Raw genomic sequence first — 26414 nt, 5'->3', positions numbered from 1 at the left:
ACTCCGCCTTTAACACTACTGATCTTCAACTGCGTCGTGAACGTGTGTGCTGATGGCTGTGAGTCATGAAGACATACAATATGTACCACTCCATCACTTACGAACACCCGAGTTCTGCTCACGAACCAATCAAAGCATCTCAGTTATGACTTTAAGTGTTCACGAAACGGCCGTATGTGTCTTGCCCGACCCCGTGATCCGAAGTCGGTGAAGTTGACGGGAAATGTCAAGTGTTCTCTCATTCTTCTCTGGAAGTGTTCGCTCGATGGTTATTACACTTCCGGTTTGATTCCCTACATGACTATACTTCTGGCTGTTCCCGGTATGTTGCAGTATCGCACATACATTCACCACAGATCCATTCCCTTTTCCACTGGCGCCTTGGGTCTAACGGTGCGTGGTGGTAACCTGGTGGTTAAAGCGTTCGCCCGTCACCTGGGTTCGATTTCTCACGTATGTACAATATGATGATAGAGTTAGACGTTAGGCTCGCTCATTCTGTGAAATCAGAAGTCGATGGAACTGCACGTTCTGCACTCTCAACTCAAGCAGACAATTGATGTACCTGCACGTTTTGCACTCTCAAATGACGAGGACAACAGTTGATGCACCTGCACGATCTGAACTCTCAACTGACGAAGACTGCACATTCCACAAGCAGAAGTTTGTTCACAATGATTATGAATTGTGTGCAAGCACACATGATCTAGCCGTGTTGTGTGTCATAATATTTATTTGTTCAGAATTGTCTCCCCTGCAAGTGCCAAGAAGTTATTATCATGAGGTCGTCGTTTGTGGAAAGGAGACAAAACTGATTCATCTCATATCCATCTCGTGTCCCCATTATTAGTTGAAGAAATGAAAACTGATTTGCCTGATTATGCGAGAATTGCGCGAAATCGTATCCCAACACTGTGGATAATTTGTAGCAATAACTGCATTGTTTGGGCCCTGTAGCTAGAATATCACCGAGTGTGAAATGAAACTACCAACACCACTCATTTCATTTGTATCCAAGCTAATTATTACACATATAACCTACGGATGTTGAAAAGTGTGACAAGTAACCTCCAAAACTGGTTGATAGATTGATTAAGTTTAGTATTTTTGTGGCACGCAACAATATTACAGCCTCATGGCATCGGTCTGTAAATAAAGAGTCTGGACAATGGTATGTGGGTCAACCAAGTCAACAGCCTGGCTGAAAGAACACCTTAGTCACTTCTAACGACAACAATGGTTTACTGAAGACCAATTCTAATCTTCATGGGTTCACAGGTATCACATGCATCACATGTATCACATACCAAACATGACTTTCAATACACAGGTACACAATTTTAACTTGTTCCGTGTTCATGTTTGTTTTCAGGTGAACAATTGACTTGTATTTGCAGGTGTTTGTGATAAGTGTCACGGCTTTGGTGGAATAACTTTGGGTAAAATCAACTGTACAATGGACTGTGCCCATATATACTATAATTTTCATAGATACCATACTTGTATTAACAACATGTAACCTGATTCACTTCTAACAAACAATAAATAATAAAGCAACAAACATGAGTAAAATGTAAACATTTATTCATGAGTAGTTCGTTTATTTTTGTATCTAAAATGATGCAAACACTGATTTGCATGTCATGTAATAATTAGCAAACATATTGATATATACATACGCACACTTCTTAAGAAATATATATTTCACAAAACAACAAAAATATAGAATGTATTTCAACCAAATGAATCATGAAAAAATATTTTTGGCATGATGGATAATTGTGGATGATTGATGGACTAGAAATATATCACATATGATGCAATTAACAAACATATTATCAACAATATGACTTGAGAAATTTGTCCCCAAATCACCGAGAAATTACGGATGTGAACGTTGAATACTAAAAGCAAAATGTATATTCACCTCCAGAAGAAGTGCAAAACTGTGTATTTTTTTCACCGAGAAATTACAGATGTGAAGATTGAATACTAAAAGCAAAATGTATACTGACCTCCAAAAGAAGCACAAAACCATATATACAGTGGGAGTGAGTGAACTTGAAATATGACAAGAATGTACGCTTCAAGTGAGTGAGTCATTTGGGTTCCATGCCAGAGTGCCAAATATTCCAGCTATATCACAGTGTTTCAGCTTGATGTTGGATAACACAAGGGTATTTCTTACACCTTATTTACCAGGCTGGTAACCACACTTGCAACCCATGAAGATCTGGGTTAGAATGGGTCATCAGTAAACCTTTTTGCCATAAAAGGTGACAAACTGGATCACTGACTTCAATGACACATCGGCATATCATCACTAAGAAGATCAACATTCACTCATGCTGCTGATCACTTGACTGTCTGGTGCAGACTTAATTATTTAGAGACCACTGATACATAACTTGAATATTGCTGAGTATGGCATTAGACAACAAACCAACCAACCAACCCAATATTGTATGTTTTGGCATGCTTAAAGTACACAGCTCTCTGCAACAAACCACAGCATCTGAAATAAAATGGGTGCTTGTGTCCCCTCCCCTATCCTATGCATTATGGTGAAGATTTCACAGGGATAATGTTACCTGTACAGCGGGTATATCATAATGTGGTCAGCTGACCCCAACACAAGTTTGTTTTATTTCACACTCTGAAATATTCCAGCTGTAAGATGGTGCTCAGTACACATTTGTCTGGATCAGACAATCTGCTAACTGATGCCATGAACACTCATCTATAATGTGATATAATGACATGTGTCAACTAACTGAGCAAGCTGCAAGTCACCTCTGACAACAGGCAAATTCTGTGCGGTACATGTTGATAAATCGTACCTGTACAAAATGGTGACAAAATCAAAATGAACTAGAATCCATTATAAAAAAACATCAAAACAGATAATTTTCAACAATTGTATCAGCCATGGATAATTGAGGGATAAGCACTGTGTGATAACACTGTATAGTATTTAAAACCATCCAAAACATAACTCCATCTGTCTTGTGTTTCTTATGGAGGTGAATACATTTTAAAACTTCACAAATACTTTAGGCTGACCAAAAGCTCATTTGTATCACATAACTGGGCCAGTGATTAAAAATGCAAACATTCAAACATTCTTTTACTGACATGATTGCATTTCTTAATTCCAGAGTTACTTGTTTGATGGTGGCAAGACATTCTGGTCATTATAAATACCAGGCACAGTGTTTCGAAGTAAGAATCTCAACAGCCAGCCATGTGTTCTTCCATTAGTATCGCCAATTCTGTGAGAGATTTCTCAGTAACCATGATTATCTCCCCTTTTGCATTCATGACAGAAGAGATTCCAAGAATTCCTTGCTTATCTCCCCTTATTCTGACAGGGTGTTGTGACCTTACATTTCAGTGTAGAAAATGGACCTTTTACATCACATTTTGCTATGTTCAAGCATCATCAAAGGTACTAGACACAAAGAAAGGGCCTCACATACTGTACCTGAGCATGGAATAATACCCTGTCTTTGAACATGATGAGCAAACACTACTATCACAAGGCAACGAGTTCACAAATGTGATGGTGTTGCACTTATATGTATACCTAATAAAGAATATTTTTACTGAACAGCAAAAGAAATGCAAGTTTCAGAAAAAAATCTCATAAAAGTAAGCATTTACACTGTTATATACTTAACAAAAAAACCAAAAAAACAGTTGTGTTTCTTTTGTTGTTCAGTATTTTACAAACAGGTTCAAAACACAGGTGATGGGTAACTGGTTGAAGAAGTTATTCACCTATCTCTATAAAACTAAATTGAGAATATACTGACATTACAACTAACTACCTGAACAGTTGGTGTTAAGATTGTACTGAAAATAGCAGTAAAAACTGTCTCCACTCAATAATGGATCACAAACAGATACTTTTAGATAAGGACCATAAGAATAAAACAATCAAAGCCAAAGAAAAAGTAGTCAAAAGCAGAAATTAATTAGATTTTAATTACGTGGGAGGACAGTATGCCAAATGAATTACAACAGTATTTCTCATCCCTTTCCTCAAAATCCTTTATCATCTATCACACTGCTTGCAAGAGCAGTAATTAACTACTGCTTGACACATTTTAGATGAGCCTGTAAACGTTTGTGACAAGCAGATGGGGCAGGAAACATAGACAAACACACTTGGTTGTTACAGGTACATGAGGTAGATTAGGTATTAAGCATGTGTAATACACAATCACCGTGGCGTGAACTCAATGCCGCTTCTGTTTAACACATGTTCAGTAGTTTGTTATCACAATCACAGCACAACTCGCACAAGGAAATTGAACTTTTCAATATTCAGACAACCTGTTACCCTCTTGTTTGAAATGGAATGTTCTGGAGGGCATTCAAATGTATTCAAATTGGGGTCATTTGTCAGGTTGTGGCTCATCTAATACTTATCAAGCAGTAAACATGCAAGTCCAATCAGTTACATCAACTGTAAATTTAGCACTTTGCTAGCGGAAACCGAACAGAATAATATCACTCAGTCAAGTTTGAAAACCTCAATCTCAGTCTAACACAATGCAACCCAACTGAATTGTTGCCTCATCTAATTCTCAACAAGTCAACTGCATTTTATTATCAGTTGTTCTGAGTGGTCAACTAAACCCTAGCATCAATTAATTATAGGTAGGTTAATAACACTCAGTCAATTCCATGTAAGTCAATTGAGTTAAGTATTGAGTTAATTCTGTGACAGCCATCTGAGTGCTAGCATAAGCTAATGCTGTCTAAGTCATTTGGATTCTAACGTCAGTTCATGCTAGTCAATTGGATTCCCAGTCTCAGTATATTTTGTCTAGTCAGCTGAACCAAGGCATCAGTTAACTAAAGGTAGGTCAAGTGCATTCAGTTAATTCTATGTAAGTCAGCTGAGCCAAGGCATCAGTTAACTACAAAGGTAGGTCAAGCACATTCAGATAATTCTATGTAAGTCAGCTGAGCCAAGGCATCAGTTAACTACAGGTAGGTCAAGTGCATTCAGATAATTCTATGTAAGTCAGCTGAGCCAAGGCATCAGTTAACTACAGGTAGGTCAAGTGCATTCAGTTAATTCTATGTAAGTCTGCTGAGCCAAGGCATCAGTTAACTACAGGTAGGTCAAGCGCATTCAGTTAATTCTATGTAAGTCAGCTGAGCCAAGGCATCAGTTAACTACAAAGGTAGGTCAAGCACATTCAGATAATTCTATGCAAGTCAGCTGAGCCAAGGCATCAGTTAACTACAGGTAGGTCAAGTGCATTCAGATAATTCTATGTAAGTCAGCTGAGCCAAGGCATCAGTTAACTACAGGTAGGTCAAGTGCATTCAGTTAATTCTATGTAAGTCTGCTGAGCCAAGGCATCAGTAAACTAAAGGTAGGTCAAGCACATTCAGATAATTCTATGTAAGTCAGTTGAACCAAGGCATCAGTTAACTACAGGTAGGTCAAGCACATTCAGATAATTCTATGTAAGTCAGCTGAGCCAAGGCATCAGTTAACTACAGGTAGGTCAAGTGCATTCAGTTAATTCTATGTAAGTCAGCTGAGACAAAGGCATCAATTAACTACAGGTAGGTCAAGTGCATTCAGTTAATTCTATGCAAATCAGCTGAACCTAATATCAGTTAATGCTAAATAAGTTAAGTGGAATTTCTGTGCAAGTCAACTGAATCCTAGTAGCAGACAAATCTGTGTAAGTCATCTGAACCCCTCTAACAACTTATCACACGGGGTTGGGATGGGTGAACCTGGTATTTCAGCTAAAAAAAAAATTTAAAACAGTTCCAACAACAACAATTATGCTCCAGACATATTGTATCAAATAACTGCAGATTGACACTTTTTATTTTGAAACATATAACAGCACATAGTTCCATTGATATAGATATCCACTTTTGCCTTTGTGGCAGAAAACTACCCTGACAATTGGGGGTTGGGTGTTCGATGACAGTAGTAATATCACAGTTACTGAACTCAATGGATGTTCAAAGAAGCACTCCAAATTTTAATTATCAGCTGAGGAAGAATTTTAAAAGAATTTTCAGAAGAATTAGTGAATATAAAAAATATGAGTTTTGAACTGTATTACAGAATATTCCCTCATGTTGAATAGGACAGAAATGGAGGGTCCTTATCAAAAACACACCAGGAATTAGTTTCTGAAAAGATTCTATGCAAAAGATTTTACAAGCCGCTTTTTCCCTTGATTTTATGTCCATGATCCCTTCTACAAATGCGCAGATGGGAGGTATCCAGGATGGCTCACTAAGTGACCTTGACTGGAAAATTGGAGAAAAAATATTTGTATTTTGTTTAATGTCTTATTTGAGAAATATGATAACTTTCTATTTAAAATTGTATCATAACACTGAACTTTAACAAAGTATGATAATCTTGTATCTTAACAGTGTAATATGACATAGAATAATACCAATCTATTGTAATATTGAACTTTAACAAAGTATGATAATCTTGTATCTTAACAGTGTAATATGACATAGAATAATACCAATCTATTGTAATATTGAACTTTAACAATGTATGATAATCTTGTATCTTAACAGTGTAATATGACATAGAATAATACCAATCTATTGTAATATTGAACTTTAACAAAGTATGATAATCTTGTATCTTAACTGTGTAATATGACAAAGAATAATACCAATCTATTGTAATATTGAACTTTAACAAAGTATGATAATCTTGTATCTTAACAGTGTAATATGACATAGAATAATACCAATCTATTGTAATATTGAACTTTAACAATGTATGATAATCTTGTATCTTAACAGTGTAATATGACAAAGAATAATACCAATCTATTGTAATATTGAACTTTAACATTATAATTCAACATGCTATTTCAACAGTTTGTTATGACATTGAACTTTTAACACTATGTCATTACATAATATATTATGACACTGAATCTTAATCTATTTAAACACTGAACTTTGACATTGCATTTAAAAACGTATATTTACACTATATTATGACACTGAATCTCAACAATATATACTGGAACAAAAATAGTCTGTATATTTGTAAATGTTGATATTATGAATAATGATCTATTTATTCATTGACACACTGATGAAATATCAATCATAAAAATACCAATATCCCTAACTTATTTTGTCCAGTATATATATGACATTGAACTAATACTGTATCATTACATAATATATTAACAGCATATCATGACATTGAATCTTAACAATCTATTGTATCTCAACAGTGTATTAGATCGGTGAACCTGAATATTGTATTGTAACACTAAACTTTAAATGCACTGTATCACTGCATTTTGTCATTGAATCATAACACTGAATTAAAAGCATTTACATAAAACTAAGCAATTAAAATATCATTTTTACTGGAAATTTTATTTGTGTAAATACAAGAAACCTTTACAAAACTATAGAGAGCACATGCCTCTACCAAAATGAACTTTGAGTTTGATCAATCTATCTAGTTTACTATCATTTGCGGCATATTTTAGGATGAATATCAGACTCTAAGCAGACGAGTCACTCATCATAAAATATATTTGTGAAAATATGGTTTTGTCATTTCTTAAAATTTAAAAAACCCAAAGTATTGTTTAAAAATATTTTAAACACAAATATTGCTATCAAAATGGCTTCACTGAGCACAAAACAAATCAACAGCCTCCACTGAAATATGAAATATTTACTGTATATTACCGCAGATAAGCTAATCACATTAATACGCCAAGATCATAAACTGACCTTTAAAATCAGTATCAAAATGGTATGTTCTGTAGATTAGCCAAACCATCAACCTTTGTTCATCTTTACATTGCGATCAATCATTGGGAATAGATTGTCAACAGATCTACATTGAATATTGGTAATATACGGTGATCTTTCCACATTTCCACTACTTCATAACACCTTTCAAGAAAACTGTGTTTAAAGAAATTAACTATTTATATAGAACCTAGTAAGACTGTATAATTCTCTAATACTAATTTCATCTATGATTCTTCTGATGAGGCTTCCTAAACCAAATCAAGTGAAATTACAAAACATGTAATTTCCAGTTAATTTAAAAAAAATAGTATTACATACTACGGATATCAATATCTCATAAGAAGCAATGTCATTATAAGAAATACAATCACAATGGTAAGCCATTCAGTGAAGGAGTTTAGTCTTACGGTGCACTCAGCAATATTCCTGGTACAGAGTGTTGGTCTATAAATAATCGAGTCCTGACCAGACAATCCAGTGATCAACAACATGTGCATCGACCGACACAGCTGGGAAGCAATGACATATGTCAACAAAGTCAGCAAGTATCCCATCCAATCCCGTTAATCCAAGTATGGATTCCAGAAGACCAATTCTATCCTGGATCTTCATGGGGGTAAACCATCAAGCCAGGTACTCGTTTTCATAAACCATACATTCAAACTGACTATGCTTGATTTCTCTAGTTCATTTCACAATGTTTTTAACGTTTTGCACATCATATGATAAAGCAGATTTTTCAAAAGAAGATAATACTGCAACATTGTCTGCATTATAAAAATATACCAAAGAGAATATGACATTATGTTTAAAAGCAAATTGCAACAAATGAGTAAAGGTATTCCGACATCAGAATTCTTACTTCTTACTCAAATACATCATACATATTCATCTTGCTGACATAGATATGTCCACTATCACGCAGACATTTACAGGTCACATGCAACGTAAAACACAACTTTGCAGATTCTGGTACCTTTCGGTATGCACTTACCGAAACAAATCATCAAAAATGCCAATTCAACCTATAAAGTTGAAAAACATGCGATGAAAAAAAAGCCCACAAAATCAGAGTTCAAACGATTCACTAAATTTCCCCAGTGCTGGAGGAAAAAGTGGTTTCAACTGCTGTGCTGCGCTGCACCCATAATGCATGCGCAGTCAATATGTTCGCGGAGCTTGAAACAGTATGCATGTCCTGTCAGTATGAGGTCGTGAACAGTAGTCTTATCTTGGTTGTGTACACAAACAAGTAAATAATCTACATAAAAAAACTTGTTGATTGTGGTAAGCAGCCTCGGTCACAGAGAAACCTAAATGCCTGGTTTACTGACACCTATATGTCTGCCTGCCTGCCTGTCTGCTAAAGACAATATGCAATACACAGCTTCAATCACTGACCACATGCATTTTGACTTTAACACCTATCAGGCTATACGACATAAAGAAAATAAGTTGATTTATGACTCGTGCATTTGTCTCTTCCACATTATGTACTTAGGCAGGTGTGATACTTGTACACATGACATGTTTTTGTGTTGCAAACTCTTGTCAGTTTCAAGTCCTGCTTTGTACTTGGACGAATTACAGTTTCCAAACACGCAGTAGTTCACCATCTCTACTGAGATGACTTTTGATTGGATCGAACGCAAATTCAGAGAACATGTATTTTCAAAACCCAGCATCTCTATATGCATTCTTTATGGACAACAACTTTTTCTAGTGTATATGATTTTATTTCACAATGGTGTATGAATCCATATTGAAACGACACATCAAGTTGTTATCCATAAAGAATCTTTCTTTCTTGTGACTCGCCATACTTCTAAAATGCCAATAAAACAGATCATCTTTCTGTACACACAATGAACCATCAGCGTATCAGCAAATGAACCAGCCAATCGGAAGCCGTCTTTACACTTGAGTGCACCCCCTCCCGCTATGACTGGGTTCGGTCTCCCAAGGGCTTCATTTCGCAGGAAGTAAGCCCAAGTACAAAATATTGCACTTTTGAATTGCGATTGTAGGCTTAGAATTTATTTATTTGTCTTTTTACAAGCAGCAATGTATATTATATGTCATGAATAAGTGATAATTGTTTTTTAATTTTGTTTGATTTTTGGGTTGCATGTGACCCTTAACAATCACTGAACACTTAACAAATGATGAAAATATTTCTGCAATATGATGACTACATGTTGTCCAGCTTGACCTGAGGTACTCTACATATGCATGACCCGGGAGGTTAAATGGCACAAACGGTTGGTCGAGTAAATAGGGAGCAAGGAATGTTGTTATTGTTGCGTTCTAGCGAAACATGCATACATGGATTTGTTGCAGAACATGTTCCAGAAAACAACTCTCCTTAAACAATCATTTCATGTTTTAATAGAAATATTTTTACAGTCATAAGCTATCAGGTTTGGTTTACTAACTTTACAATGTAAAGTCCGTTATTTTCAGAATTTCATTCACTGCTGCTGTTTGCTGTCTAAAACACCAAATAGGAAGTACTAAACCATCTTTAGCTATTTGTTTAAAGACGTTAGCACACTGCAGACAATTCCTTGACCTTGAGACGACAAACAGCGACTTGGTCTCGGCTGTTCGGACATTTTGGCAATCACCTGACAAGGGCACACCCTTCACAAAAATAGACCCTACCAATTGTGACACGGTCACGCAATGCATTAGTATTCACTTGATGAGGTCAAACTGAACAACCTGTACTGAATATACACCAGTCACATATGAAAACAAAACAATCTCTTTTCTTTGTCAGTGTAAACAAGACATGAACAAATTGAGAAAAGGACTATTCATCAAAGTTCCATCTTACTTGACCTTGGTGTAATTTAATCCATAGAACAGAATCAGACAGATATCCATTGTCATACCTGTAAAACTTTTAAGAACTTAACCCTGACACCATTTTCAAGGCCGCAAGAGGCGCAAGATCACTGGTTCACAACAAAGTGTGAAAGCCATATCAGAAACAGCTTCTCTCCAAAAATATCTGAACAAGAATCCATACTTTCTAAGGCATCAATGATAATTCCCTTTTAAAACATCTGTGTAAATTATGTACACACAAAAGGTGAGCTTTTCCTGGTCAAAGGTCATGCATGCTCACTGGTCATAGGTCAAAGGCCATGGGTTACAGGTCATAGGACAGGCGAGAATGAACCTGAATTATATCAGATGAACTTGATTTCCAACATAGATATAGGATTATACACAGCAAATATATATGATCTGTAGATATGATCTGTGGATATTTCAGCTTGTGAATAGGTTATCCTGCAGTTGTGATTGGGGAACATTACTGTAGGTCGGATAAAAGCTATGACGAGGAAGTTTAGCATAGGCAGACTTGATGATCTTGATGCGTTCTGCCCGAGAAACTGTCCGATTGCCATCAATAATTCTTGTAGACAGGCTATCATGATCCATGGTGCTTCTTGATTGAGGCGTGAGAGGCATGTGATGATTGTGTGGCTGTGTGGAGGTGTGGCTCGAAATGCCCGGGGAACTGGTGTCCCATGCAGAACTAGTGACTAGACCCTCAACTCTCTGTGAATAGTCCAACACAGGCTGGGAGTACACACTGGGTAAAGAAGAGAGAGGAGACATCTGATGGGGCGATGGAGGAACGCTGTCTTGGTTAAGATGGTTTGTTTGAGTGATCTGTAATTGATGAGTGGGAGAAGTTGGGGAGAAATTGGAGCTTAGATGAGGAACATTGCTCTGATGAACAGACATGGGTCTGCTTGACTGTGGAGGTGAATGTATTCTTGTGCTAGATGCTGTGAATGAAGCGCTATCCACTGATGACTGGGAGTATGTGCTGGTTGTAGAAGCTAGACTTCCTTGGGGAGTTGCCATCATTGAGCTGTCCTGGATGTTGTGACTTGGGGACTGACGTAAGGTACTGGGAGATGTCTCCGTGAAATTGGAATGAGAAAACTGTCGGCTACTCTTGTCAGAGAATCGATAACTTGGTCCTGAAGAGTGGGAAGTCTCGTTTGAAACATCCATCATTGTGGGGTAAAATGTTGGCTCGATCTCGCCTAGGTCGATTTGGGTTATGGTGGAACTTGCCGTCGACTGTGCTCTTGGGAACGTCATATGTCCAAGGTGGCCCTGGGGCAAATCCGTCTCTGTTGTCGTCTGCTGTGAAGTCCCTTCTGCAGTTGGCATCTGTGGGTTCGATGGGCTGAATCTCTTCTGGTGGTTGAGCTTTTCCTGAAGGCACTGCAGTTCTGCTTGTTGCTTAGCCTTGCTTGCCTGGAAACAGAGTGAAGGAGTTACATGTAATATAGCTTTGAACAATATTATGGTCACATCACAGAATGACAGTTCAATTGGATGTTTCTTGTTTCTCATGTTATGCTGCATTCTGGTATATCTTAGATATTCAAACCTCTATATAATCAAGTCTGTACCAGACAACTGATTGCATGGACACCGAGTAGGAACTTAAAGCAATTGGGACCTAGTCAGTCCTGAGATTCAATGGGGGAATTAATATTATTGTGATGTGTCGCAATAGCATGGCAAGGCGTTTGTGCTGTGCTGTGGTTGGGTGAGATCTGGCCGGGTGTGGTCAATTTCTGAGGGTGACCATGTGTGTCACCAGTCCTTGCTTTAGTCCTTAATGTTTAACATCAAGCTGGGTAACAACAAATACCATGTTTTTGTCTCCAGGACAAGGCTGGATACCTACCACTGACCTTACATTCTCCAGGCCAACAAACTATTCAGTTGACCAGGGAAGCGGTCATCTAATGATGAGTTCCAATACCTTTATTGAGCGAAGGCGTTCACATATCTTCTGGAAAGTTGCCGAACACTGGCCAACCTCCTGAACCTTCTTCAGCTCGGACTCCAGCATCACAATCACAGCTTCCTGCTCCATCAGACTCCGCTGCATCAACATGTGCTTCCGCTTAAGCTGTTCCGTGAAGTTACGGACAAAGTTTGGCAGAGCTTTCAATGCAGCACTGCCTGGAGACTCTGGTGACAAACTTTCCTGGAAACATGAAAGAACAGTTAAGAATGGTATCAGACATTTCCATCAGTGAGAGAGAGAATGGTGGAGTTAGTCAGTTAATTGGTCAGTATAGTTTTAAGCTAGTTTTAGCAATATTCAAGCTAAATCATGGCAAGCACTGCAATGTTTAGTTTTATACATTGTACCCAAAGCACAAGTCGACCTCTTAACCCCTGTCAGAAATGATGCAGATCTAACAGGTTAGCATTTAGGTCAGCGAAGACTCAACAAGAACTCGATTTGGTTCGAATCTCATTATTGGACCCTCAGTTCGATCAGTTTTGATTCAATTCTTCATAAAAAAACATCAGATTTGGCCCCAAACAAACACTTCAACCACTATACTACTGACCCCAAGCCAACACTTCAACCACTATGCCAGCCCACTGACCCCAAGCCAACACTTCAACCACTATGCTAGCCCACTGACCCCAAGCCTGCACTTCAACCACTTTGCTAGCAAACTGACCCCAAGCCAACACTTCAACCACAATGCTAGCCCACTGACCCCAAGGATGCACTTCAACCTCTTTGCTAGCCCACTTTCCCCAAGCCAACACTTCAACCACTATGCTAGCCCACTTTCCCCAAGCCTGCACTTCAACCACTTTGCTAGCCCACTTTCCCCAAGCCAACACTTCAACCACCATGCTAGCCCACTGACTCCGAGCAAATGCGTTATGCAACCCCACTGACTACTGCACTGCAACTACATCATCTATGACGTACCTGCTCAGGAATGGTAGACGACTTACTGGGTGAGGAAACATCAGGACCCACCGACATGTCAGACACTGAAAGAAAACCTCAGTTAGAACTCCAGATCTAACAAAGTCAACACGATCATATAAATCCACTAAGTACAAAGTAGAAGGATGAGAAACGGGATGTCACCCATGTACTCGAACATAGAACAGTTTGTGTTTTACAATTTGCAGGTGTTGCTAGTTATTCTAAGATGCTTCGGTGAAAGATCAAAGGTGCCGACAATACTTTATCAGACGATAATGTGCACTTTTTGCATTACGTCACAATGTGTTGACGTCGCTGCGCCATTCCAGTCTGCCCCCTCGTAATCGAACTTTTTTGCATTACGTCACAATGTAACCTACGTCACGATGGATGTCAGTTGCCATTGCCTCATACAGCCTCCCACAGTAAACTGCTTCGTCGCGTCCCGTTTGTTGGTTTGCACTTGCAACATACAGCCAACATCACTGTGGAAGCATTATGTTTATGTTTTCCGACCGATAAAATGTCTCATAGTTAGACTCAAAATCTTAGAGAGACACGGTAATGTTGGCAATGTTTACATTCCCATAATGCAATCATGGAATGTCGCTTGACTTGTCAGCTTCCTCTGAATGTACTGATCTAAACTTTCGTTGGTAGCAGAAATGAGGCGGTCTTATTGCCTTGTATGGTTTAAGAGAATCACGGATGTAATTAAAATGATCTAGAGAAGATATTTAACCCAAACATAAATCATTATCAAACTGTTCATATTTTGTATTTCTAGTAAACTTTGTCTTAACGTTGGGGGCTGACACATCAAAAGAACAGCGCGTCAGTTAGCCCTGTGCGAGGATTCTTAATTTAGGTCACAGACACCGTCGTTTGTTTTCTGCCATAGATTAATTGAAATTAGGCTTAGAAGTTATTGAATACGGCATCTTAGAAATGAAATACAGTTCGTTCTACCACCATGTATAGTGTAATAAAGCACACTTTCGCCCTGAACTATTATAACGTTAAAGCGCTCGGACACGAGTGTCCTCGTGCTTTAACTATAATAGTTCAGGGCAAAAAAGTGCTGGTGGTACATGGTGGTAGAACGAACTGTATTTCTTAAATAACATGAGTATATTTACAAATCCTTTCAGAAAAATGAGATAACAGTTTCTGGAATAGAGATGGAAAGCATATAATAAAACAGTTTTCAGTAACTCATTCGTATTGATATTTTGAGAAAAGAAGGACAAATAAACTTTTTACAAGGATATTTAAATAAGTCAAAGAGCATTGTTTAACCTACTTTGATTAATTTTCTTTACAAAAATTAGTACAAAGAAAAAAGTGTTTTCATTGTGACATTAAAATTACTAACATCTGCAGTTCTATTAACCTAGTAAAAAAAGTATGTTGAGTCAAAAACTGCAATAAATCCAATGGAAAGTTTTGAACTGAAAATATTTTAAGCTAATTTGAAATAATATAACAACATACGTGGACTATGGTTGTTCTGGATTTGAGGTGATGGTGTCACTCGGGGATCAGGAGTTGAGGCCTCCTTCGTGGTCCGAGGAGAGAGTCCACTCTCACAAACTGAAGACAAAACTTTGGATGACTTCAAGATAGGCATAGGTGCCTTGTCCATACTGTCTGTCAACAACAGTTTTAACATTGAGCCAGTAGGTCTGTCACTGGAACAACATCCTTTAGGACTTGGCATTTGTGAGTGGTTACCCTCCTTGGAAACAGTTGAGGAGCCTGATGGACAACTGCCTCCAGCCGTGGGACAAGAATGACCTTTGCCATGTCCATCTTGGGGGCTGGTAGCAACATTCACTTTACTCATATCCGCTTCACTCATGATGCTTTCCTCAATGAGTTTTACGAAAGGATCAACGGCTCGTTTCCGAGAATTTTCCGGTTTTGTGGGAGCCAGTGTTGACACCGATATTGCCTCACATCTTGGCTGTTTTTCCACAGATGATGACCTGATGACATTGCCGAAAGGCGTTGTAAACTGTGACTGCTGCCAGCTTGCACTCTCACTGCTTGCACCTTCATCATGCATTGCATGGTCGTTGGAGCCAATCAGCGTGTCTGACATCATGGTCAAGATGTCATCTGTGAACATCTTTTCTGCCTTTTTGGACTCGATTTCTTGCTTCTGCAGGGCAAGTTTTTTAAGTCCTTCTTCCTGTCTGCAAAATACCAATGAGAGTTGAATGAAGGAACACTGTCAAAAGTGCAGTCAGGATTGTTTCAGACATATAAATACAGACTTTGTCAAAAGCTGTCAAAAGCATCACTCACTCATACCAACTGTGTCAAGGTTGCTTCTGTTTCAGAGACTCTTACACCATCTGTTGTCATCTTGATTACATCTCATTACCACCCAACCCCAAAATTCGACCCGACCCCCAGTTTTTTTATATTTTTTACACAGGTGAAATTGAACCTTTGACTCTCAAAATGTGCATGATTTTTTCACACTTCTAAATTTTGATCTTATGTTGGAGTAAAGGAGTAAATTTTAACAGAAATCAAAGGCTTTTGGACATAAACTACAATGGAAAGATAAAATCTGCAAGATTGCTCCATATTTTGTTTGGAAAGTGATGAGAAAAAGGAATATTTTTTTATGTGGCCTTATGTTGACACAATTACACCACCATTAAAAAAAGGTGTCATTCTGTGATTTTGAATTCATTCTCTAATTGTGGAATTTGAGGGTTTATTAAAACACAATCTTAGACACCGTCAGGGTTTCTCATGGCACGCAAATATGTTCAGAATGGACACACAAAAATATTCACTGAATATTATTCATTGTACCAACAACACATCTATGATATTGCTGTGTATTTTGGAGTTTCTTTCAGAGCAGTTACATGCATCATTCTATCGGTCAGTCCTCATGATTGATGATTCATTCCAGACTGTAAAGAAATTATTTGCGTTAGTTTGAGTCATTTACAATTATTTGTTTCTGAGTAAAAGTGCAATTGACTGGTGAGATTTTGACTCAAATGGACCGTACTGGTAACCAGTCTGTGATCTATGAACATTCTAAATATGTTCTAGTTCTGTATATATCCCTGCATTTGTTCCCTTCAAACAGGATCGACCAGAAAGAATCATTCTAATCTTGATTGAGATAGAAAACCTTCAATACAACATTGCCCTTAAGCCTATTCTGGCTGAAAGTAAACAGTAAGCTATGTCTGAGATCTGATGAAAGTGATTACAATCTTACTACAATCTGTCTTTGATTTATCTAAACCTGACAGTTATAAAAACATTTTGATTACACCGTCAGTTTACTTTTGCACACAGTTCCAGCTGGCAGAAACAATGAGGTAACATTGTCCACCTTTCTTTCAAAGACATGGTTCAGATCTACGATGAATGTATGATTTGGTTCAGACTAACAATGAATGCTCTGCTAACACCATCAGCTTATTCTAAGACTTGGTTCAGACTGACAATGAATGCTCTGCTAACACCATCAACTTATCCTAAGACTTGGTTCAGACTGACAATGAATGGTTTGCTAACAAGATGAACTTATTCCAAGACTTGGTTCAGACTGACAATGAATGTTCTGCTAATGCCATCAACTTATCCTAAGACTTGGTTCAGACTGACAATGAATGTTCTGCTAACACCATCAACTTATCCTAAGACTTGGTTCAGACTGACAATGAATGCTCTGCTAATGCCATCAACTTACTCTAAGACTTGGTTCAGACTGACAATGAATGTTCTGCTAATGCCATCAACTTACTCTAAGACTTGGTTCAGACTGACAATGAATGTTCTGCTAATGCCATCAACTTACTCTAAGACTTGGTTCAGACTGACAATGAATGTTCTGCTAATGCCATCAACTTACTCTAAGACTTGGTTCAGACTGACAATGAATGTTCTGCTAATGCCATCAACTTATCCTAAGACTTGGTTCAGACTGACAATGAATGCTCTGCTAATGCCATCAACTTACTCTAAGACTTGGTTCAGACTGACAATGAATGTTCTGCTAATGCCATCAACTTACTCTAAGACTTGGTTCAGACTGACAATGAATGTTCTGCTAATGCCATCAACTTACTCTAAGACTTGGTTCAGACTGACAATGAATGGTTTGCTAACAAGATGAACTTATTCCAAGACTTGGTTCAGACTGACAATGAATGTTCTGCTAATGCCATCAACTTACTCTAAGACTTGGTTCAGACTGACAATGAACTTGGCCTTTTTGGTCCACTGGTCGCGGGCGACACAGGATGATGATTGTATGAAAATGTAGGTCCCACTGGCAGTCTTCACACGGAATATTGTCTGTGGGACAAGGTCGTCTTTCATAACTGAAACACAAGCAAATTCAAATAACTCCACTGCAGCACAATTTCATCCATCCAGCCATCCATCCATCCATCCATCCATCCATCCTTCCTCATCCATCCATCCATCCACAACAATTTCAACATCCTTGCTTCTCTGATCAAATCCATCTCCTTTTTATTCAGCAAACGCCATATGCCAGCAAAGCATCATCTGAGACCAAGTATGATGACATGATGTTAAATCAGATGTCTAATAAAATTGTACTTTCTTGATTACAGCAATATATCGATTTGCACTCCCAACCATCTCACATATAGCCAGAATGTCATGTAACACAAGAAAACCCATCCCTTGTTTTAAAAGTCTGAAGTAAAAGATTTGATGACATATATTGAGTTCCATTCATAAAGCATCATGATCTTAAATGTAAGTTTTCCCAAACTCATGTTAAGAGAACTTTGATGTGAGGTTTATTTATTGCTTTTCACAGGGCACAGAGTTTGAAATATATGAAATATACAAAGATATGATGAACTCAATCCAGAAATGAACTCGGCTAAGGTGATGAACTGGTGAGTAAGTAGGTTTAGTTCTAGACTGCTTTTGGCAATATTCCAGCATTATCACGGTGGCAGGGCTTAATATCTCCTACTTAGGACTTACTATCTCCTGTAATAGATGCTCGATATATGTTAATATACATCAATCTGAAATAGTCAACTTAATTCCCCAGACACTGAAACCATTTCCTTTTTGACTGTTTCAGTCACTGTGAGAGCCTACAGCCATGTGTTTCATTTAGGGAGTCAGAGTGAGTGAGTTTAATTTTACGCCGCACTCAGCAATATTCCAGCTATATGGCGGTGGTCTGTAAATAATCGAGTCTGGACCAGACAATCCAGTGATCAATAACATGAGCATCGATCTGCGCAACTGGGAATCGATGACATGTCCCTACCAAGTCAGCAAGCATGACCACCCGATCCTGTTAGTCGCCTCTTACGACAAGCATAGTTGCCTTTTATGGCAAGCATGGGTTGCTGATGGCCTATTCCACCCCGGGACCTTCACGTGTTGTTTCATTTAGGTTTAGAGTCTACAGTTAGGTGTTATATTTACCATCGGAGTCTACTATGATGTGTTTCATTTACTCTAAGAGTCTACTGTTTCCTTCACCATTAGACTCTTGTGTTCAACTATACTCCCCATCAAAAGTTTAGACTCACTAGTGTACATGTAGCCACATACTTCAGTCAACTGTTCTAAACTAGATTTTGGAAACTATTCCATACTGTTTAAAGGCACTGTTTACACATGAACTGATGTACAGTAAAACAAATTTGTAACACTGACAAGATTATTTTCATGTGTTCAACAAATGATGAAACTCGGCATCTAAACGCAGCAGTTCACATGCAAGATATCTGCACATACGTTTCAGCAATTTGATGCATCGTCCTCATGCAATTAATCTGCATAAGGTTTGCAGTTGTTTCCCCAAGTTGGTGGAGAAATTCATCATCGTTGTAACCATGTAAACATACATAATATATAGTGGGTGTTTTAAGTGAGTCTAGACTTTTGATGGGTACTATAATTGTTGCATATTACTTTCATGTTTTGGACCGACTCTTGTACTTTACTGCCTCGCATTCAGTTTACCCTCTTGTTATGCTTTGCAGTTAGTTCACTGTTACATGTTGCACTTTGTAACATTTTTCTATTATGTGCTGCATATTTCAGATCAGAGGTCATCGCACATCAGTCATAATCTGCGTGCACAGACATGTCTAATAGACTGTCGGTGGCAATCTATGCATGCTTATTCTCTTATACTTTATACAAACAACTATAATGACAATCTTTTGCAGCTTTTAATTCCGTATTGCTTTACGCTGCATTCAACACTTTCCCACTGGAGTCAAGTCAACTTGTAAACAATCACGAAAAAACAAACCGCAAACGAGCGTTATATCTGATTCAGCCTAGCCTCATATGAAGGCAAGCAAAACTTTCGGAGGATGTGTCATAACTAGAATTTCATATCAGAAACTTCTCCCCACCTCCTCTGTGTGTGTGCGTGCATGAGTGAGTGAGTCAGTGAGTGAGTGAGTGAGAGGGAATACCCATAACTGCAGTTAGATCAAGGTCCACATCACTCAAACATCACCACCCTCATCACACACACATAAAATAACAATGTGTAGTAACACTGAGTTAGTGTCATGAATATACATTGATGTGGATCTATTAAGTACTACTTAGCAGATAGTACGTCCTATGTAGGAGATAGTGAGACCAAAAAGGTTTTCACCATGGCCCTACTATGCTTCCGTAGTTCTAAGAAACACTTGACAAAAAAACTTTGCATTTATGTTCTACACAAAACATTCATATTTATTCACTAGATGTTCTATAATAGCGTGTTGTAGGTCAAACTATCATTTTTAACTCCTTCTTTAAGACTGAGTGTGGGATTTGGGTTGAAAGCCAGCAAAATAGTATTTTAGTCATACTATGGTGTTGGCTGAATGGGGGAGAAAACTTGTATTGATATTTCACCCTTACAAACTGAAGAGCATGGGGGAGAAAACTTGTATTGATATTTCACCCTTACAAACTGAAGAGCATCGGGCAGAAAACTTGTATTGATATTTCACCCTTACAAACTGAAGAGCATGGGGGAGAAAACTTGTATTGATATTTCACCCTTACAAACTGAAGAGCATCGGGCAGAAAACTTGTATTGATATTTCACCCTTACAAACTGAAGAGCATGGGGGAGAAAACTTGTATTGATATTTCACCCTTACAAACTGAAGAGCATGGGGGAGAAAACTTGTATTGATATTTCACCCTTACAAACTGAAGAGCATCGGGGAGAAAACTTGTATTGATATTTCACCCTTACAAACTGAAGAGCATCGGGGAGAAAACTTGTATTGATATTTCACCCTTACAAACTGAAGAGCATGGGGGAGAAAACTTGTATTGATATTTCACCCTTACAAACTGAAGAGCATCGGGGAGAAAACTTGTATTGATATTTCACCCTTACAAACTGAAGAGCATCAGGGAGAAAACTTGTATTGATATTTCACCCTTACAAACTGAAGAGCATCGGGGAGAAAACTTGTATTGATATTTCACCCTTACAAACTGAAGAGCATGGGGAGAAAACTTGTATTGATATTTCACCCTTACAAACTGAAGAGCATGGGGGAGAAAACTTGTATTGATATTTCACCCTTACAAACTGAAGAGCATCGGGGAGAAAACTTGTATTGATATTTCACCCTTACAAACTGAAGAGCATGGGGAGAAAACTTGTATTGATATTTCACCCTTACAAACTGAAGAGCATGGGGGAGAAAACTTGTATTGATATTTCACCCTTACAAACTGAAGAGCATCGGGGAGAAAACTTGTATTGATATTTCACCCTTACAAACTGAAGAGCATGGGGAGAAAACTTGTATTGATATTTCACCCTTACAAACTGAAGAGCATCGGGGAGAAAACTTGTATTGATATTTCACCCTTACAAACTGAAGAGCATGGGGGAGAAAACTTGTATTGATATTTCACCCTTACAAACTGAAGAGCATGGGGGAGAAAACTTGTATTGATATTTCACCCTTCCAAACTGAAGAGCATGGGGAGAAAACTTGTATTGATATTTCACCCTTACAAACTGAAGAGCATCGGGGAGAAAACTTGTATTGATATTTCACCCTTACAAACTGAAGAGCATCGGGGAGAAAACTTGTATTGATATTTCACCCTTACAAACTGAAGAGCATGGGGGAGAAAACTTGTATTGATATTTCACCCTTACAAACTGAAGAGCATCGGGGAGAAAACTTGTATTGATATTTCACCCTTACAAACTGAAGAGCATCGGGGAGAAAACTTGTATTGATATTTCACCCTTACAAACTGAAGAGCATCGGGGAGAAAACTTGTATTGATATTTCACCCTTACAAACTGAAGAGCATCGGGGAGAAAACTTGTATTGATATTTCACCCTTACAAACTGAAGAGCATGGGGGAGAAAACTTGTATTGATTTTTCACCCTTACAAACTGAAGAGCATGGGGGAGAAAACTTGTATTGATATTTCACCCTTACAAACTGAAGAGCATGGGGGAGAAAACTTGTATTGATATTTCACCCTTACAAACTGAAGAGCATGGGGGAGAAAACTTGTATTGATATTTCACCCTTACAAACTGAAGAGCATCGGGGAGAAAACTTGTATTGATATTTCACCCTTACAAACTGAAGAGCATGGGGGAGAAAACTTGTATTGATATTTCACCCTTACAAACTGAAGAGCATGGGGGAGAAAACTTGTATTGATATTTCACCCTTACAAACTGAAGAGCATCGGGGAGAAAACTTGTATTGATATTTCACCCTTACAAACTGAAGAGCATCGGGGAGAAAACTTGTATTGATATTTCACCCTTACAAACTGAAGAGCATGGGGAGAAAACTTGTATTGATATTTCACCCTTACAAACTGAAGAGCATGGGGGAGAAAACTTGTATTGATATTTCACCCTTACAAACTGAAGAGCATCGGGGAGAAAACTTGTATTGATATTTCACCCTTACAAACTGAAGAGCATGGGGAGAAAACTTGTATTGATATTTCACCCTTACAAACTGAAGAGCATGGGGGAGAAAACTTGTATTGATATTTCACCCTTACAAACTGAAGAGCATCGGGGAGAAAACTTGTATTGATATTTCACCCTTACAAACTGAAGAGCATGGGGAGAAAACTTGTATTGATATTTCACCCTTACAAACTGAAGAGCATCGGGGAGAAAACTTGTATTGATATTTCACCCTTACAAACTGAAGAGCATGGGGGAGAAAACTTGTATTGATATTTCACCCTTACAAACTGAAGAGCATGGGGGAGAAAACTTGTATTGATATTTCACCCTTACAAACTGAAGAGCATGGGGAGAAAACTTGTATTGATATTTCACCCTTACAAACTGAAGAGCATCGGGGAGAAAACTTGTATTGATATTTCACCCTTACAAACTGAAGAGCATCGGGGAGAAAACTTGTATTGATATTTCACCCTTACAAACTGAAGAGCATGGGGGAGAAAACTTGTATTGATATTTCACCCTTACAAACTGAAGAGCATGGGGGAGAAAACTCGTATTGATATTTCACCCTTACAAACTGAAGAGCATGGGGGAGAAAACTTGTATTGATATTTCACCCTTACAAACTGAAGAGCATCGGGGAGAAAACTTGTATTGATATTTCACCCTTACAAACTGAAGAGCATGGGGAGAAAACTTGTATTGATATTTCACCCTTACAAACTGAAGAGCATCGGGGAGAAAACTTGTATTGATATTTCACCCTTACAAACTGAAGAGCATCGGGGAGAAAACTTGTATTGATATTTCACCCTTACAAACTGAAGAGCATGGGGAGAAAACTTGTATTGATATTTCACCCTTACAAACTGAAGAGCATCGGGGAGAAAACTTGTATTGATATTTCACCCTTACAAACTGAAGAGCATGGGGGAGAAAACTTGTATTGATATTTCACCCTTACAAACTGAAGAGCATGGGGGAGAAAACTTGTATTGATATTTCACCCTTACAAACTGAAGAGCATGGGGAGAAAACTTGTATTGATATTTCACCCTTACAAACTGAAGAGCATCGGGGAGAAAACTTGTATTGATATTTCACCCTTACAAACTGAAGAGCATCGGGCAGAAAACTTGTATTGATATTTCACCCTTACAAACTGAAGAGCATCGGGGAGAAAACTTGTATTGATATTTCACCCTTACAAACTGAAGAGCATCGGGCAGAAAACTTGTATTGATATTTCACCCTTACAAACTGAAGAGCATCGGGGAGAAAACTTGTATTGATATTTCACCCTTACAAACTGAAGAGCATGGGGGAGAAAACTTGTATTGATATTTCACCCTTACAAACTGAAGAGCATCGGGGAGAAAACTTGTATTGATATTTCACCCTTACAAACTGAAGAGCATGGGGAGAAAACTTGTATTGATATTTCACCCTTACAAACTGAAGAGCATGGGGGAGAAAACTTGTATTGATATTTCACCCTTACAAACTGAAGAGCATCGGGGAGAAAACTTGTATTGATATTTCACCCTTACAAACTGAAGAGCATGGGGAGAAAACTTGTATTGATATTTCACCCTTACAAACTGAAGAGCATCGGGGAGAAAACTTGTATTGATATTTCACCCTTACAAACTGAAGAGCATGGGGGAGAAAACTTGTATTGATATTTCACCCTTACAAACTGAAGAGCATGGGGGAGAAAACTTGTATTGATATTTCACCCTTACAAACTGAAGAGCATGGGGAGAAAACTTGTATTGATATTTCACCCTTACAAACTGAAGAGCATCGGGGAGAAAACTTGTATTGATATTTCACCCTTACAAACTGAAGAGCATCGGGGAGAAAACTTGTATTGATATTTCACCCTTACAAACTGAAGAGCATGGGGGAGAAAACTTGTATTGATATTTCACCCTTACAAACTGAAGAGCATCGGGGAGAAAACTTGTATTGATATTTCACCCTTACAAACTGAAGAGCATCGGGGAGAAAACTTGTATTGATATTTCACCCTTACAAACTGAAGAGCATCGGGGAGAAAACTTGTATTGATATTTCACCCTTACAAACTGAAGAGCATCGGGGAGAAAACTTGTATTGATATTTCACCCTTACAAACTGAAGAGCATGGGGGAGAAAACTTGTATTGATTTTTCACCCTTACAAACTGAAGAGCATGGGGGAGAAAACTTGTATTGATATTTCACCCTTACAAACTGAAGAGCATGGGGGAGAAAACTTGTATTGATATTTCACCCTTACAAACTGAAGAGCATGGGGGAGAAAACTTGTATTGATATTTCACCCTTACAAACTGAAGAGCATCGGGGAGAAAACTTGTATTGATATTTCACCCTTACAAACTGAAGAGCATGGGGGAGAAAACTTGTATTGATATTTCACCCTTACAAACTGAAGAGCATGGGGGAGAAAACTTGTATTGATATTTCACCCTTACAAACTGAAGAGCATCGGGGAGAAAACTTGTATTGATATTTCACCCTTACAAACTGAAGAGCATCGGGGAGAAAACTTGTATTGATATTTCACCCTTACAAACTGAAGAGCATGGGGAGAAAACTTGTATTGATATTTCACCCTTACAAACTGAAGAGCATGGGGGAGAAAACTTGTATTGATATTTCACCCTTACAAACTGAAGAGCATCGGGGAGAAAACTTGTATTGATATTTCACCCTTACAAACTGAAGAGCATGGGGAGAAAACTTGTATTGATATTTCACCCTTACAAACTGAAGAGCATGGGGGAGAAAACTTGTATTGATATTTCACCCTTACAAACTGAAGAGCATCGGGGAGAAAACTTGTATTGATATTTCACCCTTACAAACTGAAGAGCATGGGGAGAAAACTTGTATTGATATTTCACCCTTACAAACTGAAGAGCATCGGGGAGAAAACTTGTATTGATATTTCACCCTTACAAACTGAAGAGCATGGGGGAGAAAACTTGTATTGATATTTCACCCTTACAAACTGAAGAGCATGGGGGAGAAAACTTGTATTGATATTTCACCCTTACAAACTGAAGAGCATGGGGAGAAAACTTGTATTGATATTTCACCCTTACAAACTGAAGAGCATCGGGGAGAAAACTTGTATTGATATTTCACCCTTACAAACTGAAGAGCATCGGGGAGAAAACTTGTATTGATATTTCACCCTTACAAACTGAAGAGCATGGGGGAGAAAACTTGTATTGATATTTCACCCTTACAAACTGAAGAGCATGGGGGAGAAAACTCGTATTGATATTTCACCCTTACAAACTGAAGAGCATGGGGGAGAAAACTTGTATTGATATTTCACCCTTACAAACTGAAGAGCATCGGGGAGAAAACTTGTATTGATATTTCACCCTTACAAACTGAAGAGCATGGGGAGAAAACTTGTATTGATATTTCACCCTTACAAACTGAAGAGCATCGGGGAGAAAACTTGTATTGATATTTCACCCTTACAAACTGAAGAGCATGGGGGAGAAAACTTGTATTGATATTTCACCCTTACAAACTGAAGAGCATGGGGAGAAAACTTGTATTGATATTTCACCCTTACAAACTGAAGAGCATCGGGGAGAAAACTTGTATTGATATTTCACCCTTACAAACTGAAGAGCATGGGGGAGAAAACTTGTATTGATATTTCACCCTTACAAACTGAAGAGCATGGGGGAGAAAACTTGTATTGATATTTCACCCTTACAAACTGAAGAGCATGGGGAGAAAACTTGTATTGATATTTCACCCTTACAAACTGAAGAGCATCGGGGAGAAAACTTGTATTGATATTTCACCCTTACAAACTGAAG

At 38.2% G+C, this 26414-nt stretch overlaps 1 protein-coding gene across 1 annotated transcript in view; it reads right to left on the bottom strand.

The window, feature by feature from the left end:
* Positions 1 to 9898: 9898 nt before the first annotated feature.
* LOC137274401 (neuronal PAS domain-containing protein 2-like) overlaps positions 9899 to 26414 on the bottom strand; it is a 100932-nt gene continuing 84416 nt past the window's right edge. Inside the window, exons 9-13 of the mRNA XM_067807572.1 lie at positions 17802 to 17949; positions 15080 to 15783; positions 13583 to 13647; positions 12605 to 12832; positions 9899 to 12087 (exon numbers count right to left, since the gene is read on the bottom strand). Coding sequence (XP_067663673.1) covers positions 11080 to 12087; positions 12605 to 12832; positions 13583 to 13647; positions 15080 to 15783; positions 17802 to 17949 — 2153 coding nt within the window. The 3' untranslated portion in view covers positions 9899 to 11079. The remainder of the gene's footprint in view (positions 12088 to 12604; positions 12833 to 13582; positions 13648 to 15079; positions 15784 to 17801; positions 17950 to 26414) is intronic.

This window comes from Haliotis asinina, chromosome 2 (assembly GCF_037392515.1).
Source record: "Haliotis asinina isolate JCU_RB_2024 chromosome 2, JCU_Hal_asi_v2, whole genome shotgun sequence".
Lineage (NCBI taxonomy): Eukaryota > Metazoa > Mollusca > Gastropoda > Lepetellida > Haliotidae > Haliotis > Haliotis asinina.
This window is presented reverse-complemented; position numbering and strand designations above follow the sequence as displayed.